The following is a 10,502-nucleotide window of genomic DNA, read 5'->3' as shown; positions in this document are numbered from 1 at the left end:
ACCAGAAAGTCTCTTTTGTTGTCAGCAAACAAATGCCTTGTTGTGATCTTCATCGGTTGAAGCCGCCTGTTCCTGCCCGGAAAACTTGAACTTGCTTGGTTACGGAAGGTACTCCCTCCGTTCCGAATTATTCGTTGCAGTCGCAGAAATAGATGTATCTAGATGTATTTTAGTTCTAGAGACATCCATTTCTACGACGAGTAATTTGAAACGGAGGGAGTAGTACTGTACAGCACGCGGTGCACTCAGTAAGAATCGTTAATACTGTTTCAATTCAGGTCGTCACATACATTCTCTTCTTCGAGGGGGACCAAATTCTCCTTACAATATACAGCGCATGAAATAAACATCAGCTGCAATTATGTTCTATCATTTTCGTCACCAGATTTGGCATGCCTCAGAAATTTGAACCATTTCCAGTTTGCATAAAGTGTCGCTTCATTATCAAACGGAATAGTTTCCCCTCGAAGGTCATAATCTAATTTAGTGTTCCGAGAGACAACTGGAAGCTGCTCCCGGTACCTCTTTGCCATTTCCTGAGCTTCTGAAAACACCTTCTGCATTAGCACAAGACAAATGGTACTAAGAAAAGATACACATGAGAGAACTGTCAAAGAAACATAAAATGTAATTCAGTCTCACCGCTTTATCTGACAGAAATAAACCAGGAGCACTCTCCAGGTCTGCTATGCTGTTAATTAGGTAGCAAAATAAATTTCAGTGTTTTACCATATCTGATGACAAAATCTTGCTACAAACTAGTACGAACAAAGAATTTTGAAAGCTGATTCCACTACACTGTTTTAAAACTGTTAGTTGGCAGCTGAATAATCCAGTGCATCGTGTTGTGACGGTATTACCTGAGTGCAATTTTGTCAGAAACATTTGACTTGATCACCAGAACTTTCAGCTCATCATCTACTTTTAGGATGTCGCTTACTGACAAGACACGGCCTTGACTAATGTTGGAGATGTGCAGTAATCCACTGCATAAGAGTAGTTCAATACACTATTATTTACTTCCTTCTTAGAAAAAGAAAACAAGGCATCATCTTGTTAGCTTATGATTGGCTACACAACATCATGTTTTATCATCTACTTAGTTTTCAGCCATTGTTCCAGGTCCTGTTGCAATCAAATGCAGGAAAAAACTTCTGCAACTACAGCTGTCTGTCAAAATAGCTATGACACGTCAAGGTTTAATATCTGACATGCATCTTCTTAATGCTTAAATATGAGGTATATATGTAACCAATATGCGATAAAATTCAATGTGCCTGTTGTAATCAACTGATCACAACGCTTAATCGCTATAAATTTAGACCACTTGAGTTTCATTAATATTTCTTTGCATAAATACTAAATTGGTTAAATTTAAGTGTAACAAAATGAGGAGCAACAATATAAAAAAAGGCAATTCATGCTTAGATTTTCAAATGTAATTGTACATGTAGCAAAACAGGAATCTGCTTTGCAACCATTCAGCTTGTACCTTCTGTTGGTCCCCGTTATCCTAACTTGCGCACCATATGGAAAAATCTTGTGTACATTCCCTTTTAGAAGAGCTCCTTCTTTAAGATATGTCATTTCCTGAAGAATGTGCTCTCAGTATATCAATACTATCATTGTTTGTATATGTCCAACAATGTTAGATTTAGTCGAGCTCGCAGTGAAATCAAAATGAAATTGCTATGTTTACTTGTGCATCAAAGGCAAGAGCAATAACAGGATAATTATATTATAGAATATGTAAATGGAACTCATTTACATTCACAACAGGGCTAATCCCACTGATTTACATAACAGCAGGGCTATTCCCCAATTGGGATAATTTTCCATCTTCATCCCCATTAGAGCATCTCCAATAGATGATGTAGATGTATAAATAACCGAAATATACATCACTGAGGCCCAAAAACGTCCCTCCACTAGATGATGTAGATGCAAAAAAAAAAACTCAGATTTTACTCAGATGTAAAATGCATCACGAAGACACGAAGTGATGCAAATATACATCACCAGCCACGCGGCCGAGTAAAACAGCCAGCAGCTGTGCGAACGCCAACTGCCAAAGGGAAGCTTCCCGCTGCCTGCCGGCCACCGCCGGACCCCATGGCCGACTCCCCAGACCCCGGGGCCGGTCTGATGCACCTCGCCATGGCTGCCACCACGGCTCCTACCTTTCCCGCCACCGCAACCGCCGCCATGCCGCCCCCATCTCACCGCACCGGGGCCGGCGCCAGAGTGGTTGCGCCGCCGATGAAGAAGGAGCCCGCGGCCAAATCTCATGGTGGCATATGTTCCTATAAATTGATGATGTTACTTTTGTTGTTATTTTGTAGAAAATGATTGCCCGAGGTTTGTTCCAAGAAAGAGACAAGAACCAGGACAAGAAGAAGAAAGGAAACCGTTCACTTTCCATCATTGCTACAAAGAGCTCAAGGATGAGGAGAGGTGGAAGAATCTGGAAGCTTTTGAAGCTCCGAGGAAGAAGAGCTTGGTTGTCGATCATGATGATGATGACGATGACAGTGGTGAGGAGAGAAGAAGGAGCCCCACTCCTCACTCGGCGACCAAATCATATAGGCCGGATGGAAATAAAAAAGCAAAGGGCTCGGCAGGAGACAATGATCTTAAAGAAGAATTTGACGCCATTGTCATTGCGAGGAAAGAGTATGCCAAGAAAAAAGAAGGTCGAAATTGAAAGATGGAGGAGAGGAGAGAAGCCGAGCGGCGGAGGGCGACGGCCGTGGAGGAGAAGGTGGAACTAGAGGAGAGGAAGGTGGTGGCCGATGAGCTTAAGACGGTGGAGGAGAAGGCACTAAAGTTTAAGCAAAAAGCGTTTGTCGAGCTTTGTCACGACGAAATGATCATGAAGACCATGCTCATGAGAAACATGATGGGAGGAGGAATGGGTGGAATGGGAGGTGCCATGGGTGGAACTGGAGGAGGAATGGGTGGAATGGGAGGTGCCAGGGGTGGAATTGGAGGAGGAATGGGTGGAATAGGAGGTGCCATGTGTGGAATGGGAGGAGGAATGGGTGCAATGGGAGGTGGAATGGGTGGCTACATGAACATGATGGGAGGTGGCATGGGTGGTGCCTTTGGTGGCAACATGGGTGGTGTCTTCGGTGGCAACATGGGTGGTGCCTTTGGTGCAAACATGGGTGGTGCCTTTGGTGGCAACATGGATGGTGGCAATATGAGTGGCACAGGAGGTGGCTTCGTTGAAAACATGAGTGGCACAGGAGGTGGCTTTGGTGGAAACATGAGTGGCATGGGAGGTGGCTTCGGTGGCAATATGAGTGGTATGGGAGGTGATTCCGGTGGAGGTGGCGGCATCGATGCATCAACGCATGAGAATGTCAAGAAAGAAGCAATTGATGATGATGATGCCAATGTCCATAATGTGCCAAGTGACAACGGAGAGGATGGATGCTATGTTTTATCTTATGTTTATGTGCTTTTATTTGTTGGATCATGAGCTTTGTTTGACATGATGCAATTTTGTTTGTTGGATTATGAACTATGTTTGCTATGGAAGTTGAGTTCATGTTGAATTTGGAATACTGTTGATTTTATATGTCCATGGGATGATTTTGATTCGAATATGTGCGGCTATAGTGCTGCTGCCGCGCGGCCGTTGGCCATTTTTACATCACCTGTTAGAGCGGCACCGCGTGGCTGCTGTATTTTACATCATCTGTTGGAGTTGGGTGTTTCTTGATGATGTAAAAAACTCTTTTTGGTGGTGTATATTTTATTCCAACCACTTTTTAGTGATATATTTTACATCATCTATAGGAGATGCTCTTAGCGCTCTTAACCACAAGGTGAATTTTTTCTCCTGTCCCAACGTAAGAAGGAACAGTAGAGCTACCTTGTCTTAAAAGAAAGGTATAGCTACCTTCAAAGTGTTCATAAGTACTGCCGCTACAAAGTCTCAACGCGCAAGAGCAATGCAATACGTAGATGCCACCAAATTTTGGTTGGGTGAAATTTGTATTCTTGGCATTTTGGTACTTTTTTGCTACCCCCTCCATCCCAAAATAAGTGTCGCTGTTTTAGTACAAAGTTGTTCTATATCAACGACACTTATTTTGGGATGGAGGGAGTATAATATAAGATGTTATTACAACCAATATACTTATATATTGGTTGTAATAACATCTTATATTATGACGGAGGGAGTAAAACTTACAGATCTATAAGAAACTTTGCATAGTTATAAACAAAACAAAGTTTGAAATCCACACTTCCACAATAATAGCGAAAAACATTCTAGCTTGCGAAGATAAGTCAGTGTACAAACCCATGCTTTCTTCTCGCTAACTACGAGGTCATTAGTTTCTTCGTCTAGCCTTATAATGCACACACATATGCTGCGACTAACCTGTGTTCACAAGCAATGAATTACTTCAATGAGGAATAAGTAAACAAACTTTCAAGCGGTCTAGATAATAACAATGGAACTGGGCACAAATTCGATTATTGCTTACGTTGTTTTTCAAGTCTGTAAACGTACTTATCCTGTCCATGAGCTCAAATTTGGGAAGGAATGCTCTCAGACCCTGTAATGAAGTAAGCAAATCTTACACCTGAACTGAACCATTACAACTCTATATCCACTGATGACTAAAGACGGTAAAAATGAAAGAAAGAAAGTTCTTTATTGCCTCAATTCTTGTAAGCAGTCCTCCAGTATTCCATTCGTAAATTTTGACCTCAATTGGCTCGTCAAGTTGCATAATCTGCCTAACCAAGATATATGAATTACATTATTAGTGTCGCATGTCTGTCATATCCCCGCAAGAGCAAAGGGGGGGGGGGGGGGGGGGGGGGGCGTGGACTAGGTGGAAGTGCACACTGTGAAGAGGACAAAACCTGCCTTGCCCGGTGCCACGAGAGGCGTCGGAAGAGCCGCCTCGCCGACAGGAGCGGCCGCCCGCTCAGTGTGCGCCCGAGCACCTCCGCGAAGACCACCGTGCCGGGCGGCACCAGCGTCCTGGCCCCGCGCTTCTGATTTTGGGTCTCTTCATCCACGGGGGAGGTCTCCGAGACGCCCACGCTCCCTGGCCGAGGCGGAGCCGGTTTAGCACCTCCAGTAGGGAGCTCCGCGCGGCAGAGCGGGAGGAGCTCCTTGGTGAGGAGCGTAGCGAGGCGGTCGGCGCCAACGGCAACGTCGAGGCGAGCCTCGGTGCCGGAGACAACGATCCCGACGGCGTAGTCCCCCGGCTTCGGATCGTAGTGCCCGCCGCCGCAGTCCGCGTCCTCCTGCCCGGCGTTGAGGAGGCGGACGAAGCCGGCGGAGAGGGCGGCATCTAGCTGAGCGGACATGGTGGGGGCAACGGGTCGGGCCCGGGCCCCGGCATGGGTCTGCCTGGGTATGAGAGTTTTGGCGACGTGCAGGGAGTGCGGAGGAGGCGGCGACGAGATGAGAGGGAGCAGGCGGCAAGACGGCGGCAGCATCTTCTCAGTGGTTTGGTCGTCCCGTCCTGTTGGCCGGTACTTTATCTGGTTATAATTAACATGAGTTAAAATATACGAGGTTCTTTCACCGAAATGTCAAATGAGTCCCGATTTTAAAAAAAAGATGCACATCTCGGTCCCAGACCCGCGGAATAAACAGTAGGGTCCAGTGGCGGAGCTTGCCAAAAAAAGCTGGGCGGGCTGAATGGGCCAGGCTGCAAGGAATTACTACTAGCTGGCATTCTACAACCCATGGGCTAGCTATATTGTGAGAAAAAGCTGCAGAGCTGGGCGGGCCATGGCCCATTTGGCCTTGCCTAAGCTCCGCCAGTGGTAGGGTCCACCATGAAGCGAAACGCTAGGCGATCGCATGGCGACTGCCGTCTTGTTAGGGTTTCGGCTGACGGAGGTGGTGAAGCTTTGGTTGTGTCTAGGGAGGCGACTGCGTAGCCCTCGGCACAGATCAGCAACGTTCTTTCCTTCGCCACGGGGCGGTGCTAATGGCGGAGAGGACGATCGGAAAGGCGACAAGTAACCCGGAGAAGATGGCATCTAACAAGGCGGCGGTGGCCTCAGCGACGAAGACGGCTTCCTCGGCTTCGGCTGCGGAGGCGGCGGGGACGAACAACCAGAAGAAGGCGTCGACCTCGACCACTGGCGGGGGGGGGAGGAGAGGGGCGACGGCCACACCGATGACACGACGTTCAGATGCGACAACAAGCGGTAGATCAGCTGAATCTCCCGCGGAGAACAAGACTTCGGACCCTACTTCGAGCCTTTCTTCGAGGCTAGGAGGTATGGTGTTGATGGACAAGGAAGCTGAGGGAGTCATCTATGAAGATCCATGGGAGAAAGCTCATATACAACCAAAGTGGTCAGCTGTAGGCAAAGTTTGCTCGCCTCGGCCAATGAATATGACTGGGCTAGAACGTTGATGCAAATAGCCTGGGGTCTTCACAAGGTTGCGAGGTTCAGGGATTACGGTGGAAATATCTTTGGTGTCCACTTTGGAAGTGAGGGTGACTAGAAACACATGATGAATAATGGCCCATGGCAATATGATTTCAGTGTTCTGATTCTGAAGGAGTATGAAGGGGATACTAGGCCTTCAAAGATGATCTTTGATAAAGTGGATATTTGGGTGAGGGTAAAGGATCTCCCTCCCAATGGGCGAACAAAATACTTTGGCTTTGCGCTTGGGAACTAGCTTGGGAATATCGTGAGGTAGATGTGGACAAGGAGGGGCTAGCCAGAGGACAACACCTCAGTGTTCGGGCCAAAGTTTCTGTGTTTGAGCCGCTAGTGCGTGGATTCTATCTCAAAACCTCGCGGGAGGACACGGATAGAACTTGGTTTGATTTATCCTATGGGAAGGTGCCCCATTTTTGCTTTGAATGTGGTAGGCTAGTGTTGGAAATATGCCCTAGAGGCAATAATAAAATAGCTATTATCATATTTCCCGTTCATGATAAATGTTTATTATTCATGCTAGAATTGTATTGACCGAAAACTTAAATACACGAGTGAATACATAGACACACCATGTCCCTAGTAAGCCTTTACTAGACTAGTTTGTTGATCAAAGATGGTTAAGGTTTCCTAACCATGGACATGAGTTGTCATTTGATAACGGGATCACATCATTAGGAGAATGATGTGATGGACAAACCCAACCGTAAGCTTAGCATCAGATTGTTTAGTTATTTTCTATAGCTTTCTTCATGTCAAGTATATGTCCCTCCGACCATGAGATCATGCTACTCCTGGATACCGGAGGAATGCCTTGTGTGCTATCAAATGCCACTTCATAACTGGGTGATCATAAAGGTGCTCTACAGGTATCTCTGAAGGTGTCTGTTGGGTTGTGTGGATCGAGACTGGGATTTGTCACTCCGTGTGTGATGGAGAGATATCTTTGGGCCCTCTCGGCAGTACAACATCATAAGAAGCTTCATGTGCCTAATGAGTTTAGTCACGGAATCTTATGTTATGGACGAGTAAAGAGACTTGCCGGTAACGAGATTGAACTAGGTATGGAGATACCGACGATCGAATCTCGGGCAAGTAACATATCGCTGGACAAAGGGAATTGCATAGGGATTGACTGAATCCTTGACATCGTGGTTCAACCGATAAATATCTTCGTTGAATATGTAGGAATCAATATCGGCACCTAGGTCCCGCTATTGTTATTGATCGAAGAGAAGTCTCGATCATGTCTGCATGATTCTCGAACCAGTAGGATCTTACGCTTAACGTTCGGTAGCGCTAGGGTAGTGTTGAGATATTAATAGCAGAAAGTTTGAAGGTTGTTCGGAGTCCCAGAAGGGATCCAGGACATCACGAGGAGCTATGGAATGGTCCGAAGGTAAAGATTCATATATGGAAAGTTGTTATCAGGGTTCCGGAAAAAGTTCGAGTTTTTTCGGTATTGTACTGGGAGGGTTCTAGAAGGTTCCGGAGTGGGGCCCACATGCTTTGGGGGACCCATATGAACGTGGGTAGTGGGGAAAATCCCCACAACCCTGGTCTAGGCGCACCAAGATCCTCCCTTAAAAGGAATAATATCATATCCCGAAGGGATAAGATCACAATCCTAAAAAGGGAGATAGCGATCTGTGGGGAAGGAAAGGAGAGATTCCCTCCCCCCCTTTGACCTACGACCCTAGCGCCTTGGAGGGCAAGCCACCAGCCCCCTCCACTCCTATATAAAGGTGGGGAGGCATTGGGGGCTGCCCCCCCATCGATCCTTGCCCATTAGCTCTCCCAACTCCTCCCACGTTTCACCGGTACGCACTTGCCGAAGCCCTGCCGGAGTTCCATTGCCACCACCACCACCACGTTGTCTTGTTGGTTTAGGTATCATCTACCTCCTCTCTGATAGAGGCAAAGGTGTCCCGTCTTTTGATGAGATGGTGGCTATCTGTGACACCCCAAGACCGGAGCTGCAGATGCCTTCCAGGGTTTCCGGGTTTCGTTGTGTGTTTTGTTTGGTCCGTTGCATTTCATCTTTGCATCATGTGCATTGCATCATGTCATCATGCCATCATGTCATTTCTTTTCTTAACTCAACTAAATAAATGGCATGGATATTTGATCCATTTAAACCGAGGGAATTCACGTGGTGATTTCTCTATATAACATATCCTCCCAATATTTTAGGGAGCTATATTAAATATTCCATTTTCGGAATCACCCATAACACACATGCAAAAAAATTTCCATGTCTATACCTCTTCGAGTTTGACCTTCAAACCTTGCCAATATTTCTCATCTCTTTTATCGAGGCTCCTCTAAAAGTCTCAGCCCATTTAGAGTCCTTTCGAATGGGTTTCAAAATTCAAACATGTTGAATTAAATTCAACATGTGCGAATCTATTGTTCTCCAAAAATCCTCTTGTCATTTTATTTAATTTCCTCACATTTTTGTGAGTCCAGAAATATTACCCTCGTGCGCTAATTCTTTCCCTAACCCCCTCCCTCTTTTCTTTTCTTCCCTAATTTTTGTTTTATGCTTAGAGAGAAGAGAGAGTGAGAGAGAGAAATAGCCCAGCCAAGATCCAGACGCAGCCCCTTCTCTTCTGGGCCGGCCTTTTGGCCCACCTAGTCCTAACCCTAGGCCGAACCCAACTCCCTCGTTCTCTCCCTCATTTCTCTCCCCTCGCGCGGCCAGGGAGCCCGATCTCGCTCGTCCCCATCTCCCTCTCGACCCCTTCGTCCTGATCCCACGCAACCGCCACTGCCGAAGCTCCTCCTCCCCTCGCCTCCGCCCTGCTGCTTCGTCCTTGACCTTCGCCGGACCTCTAGTGCACCTCCGCGTTGCCGGAGTTCTCAGCCTTCCCCCTCGCTCGCGTTCACAGCCGCGAGGCAGTGCTTCTCCTCCGCGCGCCCATGGTCCTCCCTTCGTCGTCGTGAGCGGCAACAGGAGCGTCGCCGAGCCCTCGTGCCCGCGACCCTGCGGCTGCGTTGACCATCAGCTCCGGCCGGTGAGCTCCCTGCTGCGCGCGTCCCGTCTCCGACCCCTGCGCCCGATTCCCTGCGACGCCAGTCTCCAGGAGCTCCCTGTCGCGTCCTTGATCCGGCGAGCTCCGCTGCCAGATTGCACTGCCACCCGCTCCTCCCTCGATCTCGCAGGAATCAAGAACCGCCGAGCAGCTCCCTCTCCTGCGCGCCTCGCTGCCGTCTCCTCCGCCGCTGCGCCAGTTCGCCACCGCGCCGACGCCGTCGGCGACCATCCCGGCCAACCTTTGTCGTCAGTCGTCCTCCAGCAAGCACGTCTACGTGCCCTGCATCCTCGACCTTCCCGGAGCACCGGTCGACGTCGATGTCCCCTGGTTTTCCTCTGTCTCGCCTGTGCTCTCCTTGGAGCATAGCACCACAGCGCCCGACCCGATCCAGCCGCTGTCGGTTTCTTCGCTGCTGCTGCTGTTTTGCTTCTGTTGCTGCATCTCCGGCCGTCCCCGTCGTTCATAGGCGACCGCGCCCGTTGGCTCCTGCGATGCCTGCTGCTGCCGCTGTTTTCCTAGGTCAAACGAACAAAACACCTCCACCGGAGACCGCCAAGACCGTCCAGGATTCGCCAAGTACAACGCCGTCGGTGCCCCTCCAAGTTTGATGTTGGAACATGCACGACTACGCGGATTCGCCAAGTACCACGACGCCCCCCCCCCCCCCCCCCCCCCGAAGAGTTCGTGTTCGACAAGTCCGATGTCGCGCTTGTACAACTAGGCTGCCGAGATCGAGACCGGCGAGACCGACCTTGTAACGCTATGCCATGTACCTCTACCGGCGACTCGAACATCTACGAACCGTGTACAATTACCGCCGCTGTAATTTTGACGAGAAACGTGTACCACTACCGTCGGCATGTACCCCTACTTCCACTACCGTCACGAGAACAACTACTTCCTCTACGAACTCGAACCCCTCGAGAATGCTTCCTTGGAAGGTATAACCACCAAGACGACGCCCGTGAACGAATGTTGTGTGATGTTTGAGATGCTCGTGGTTGCATCGTGTCCGAGTTGTTCTTT

General features: G+C 48.4%; 1 protein-coding gene across 2 annotated transcripts; it reads right to left on the bottom strand.

Moving 5' to 3' along the window:
- Positions 1–245: 245 nt before the first annotated feature.
- Positions 246–5,510, bottom strand: LOC125544037 (protein PIGMENT DEFECTIVE 338, chloroplastic). 2 transcript variants are annotated; one of them, XM_048707569.1, is made up of 8 exons: positions 4,885–5,510; positions 4,677–4,751; positions 4,500–4,571; positions 4,313–4,393; positions 1,493–1,590; positions 861–986; positions 643–691; positions 246–544 (listed from the first exon to the last, which is right to left on the bottom strand). In XM_048707569.1, exons 1-8 carry the CDS (start codon positions 5,467–5,469, stop codon positions 479–481), a joined length of 1,152 nt encoding a protein of 383 aa, XP_048563526.1. In that variant the 5' UTR covers positions 5,470–5,510; the 3' UTR covers positions 246–478. The 2 variants fall into 2 exon arrangements, with proteins under 2 accessions (XP_048563526.1, XP_048563525.1); XM_048707568.2 differs by having other exon boundaries at positions 246–557; positions 4,885–5,508.
- Positions 5,511–10,502: the final 4,992 nt, after the last annotated feature.

The sequence above is a fragment of the Triticum urartu genome, chromosome 3A, assembly GCF_056163025.1.
Source record: "Triticum urartu cultivar PI428250 chromosome 3A, HENAU_Tu73, whole genome shotgun sequence".
Classification (NCBI taxonomy): Eukaryota; Viridiplantae; Streptophyta; class Magnoliopsida; order Poales; family Poaceae; genus Triticum; species Triticum urartu.
This window is presented reverse-complemented; position numbering and strand designations above follow the sequence as displayed.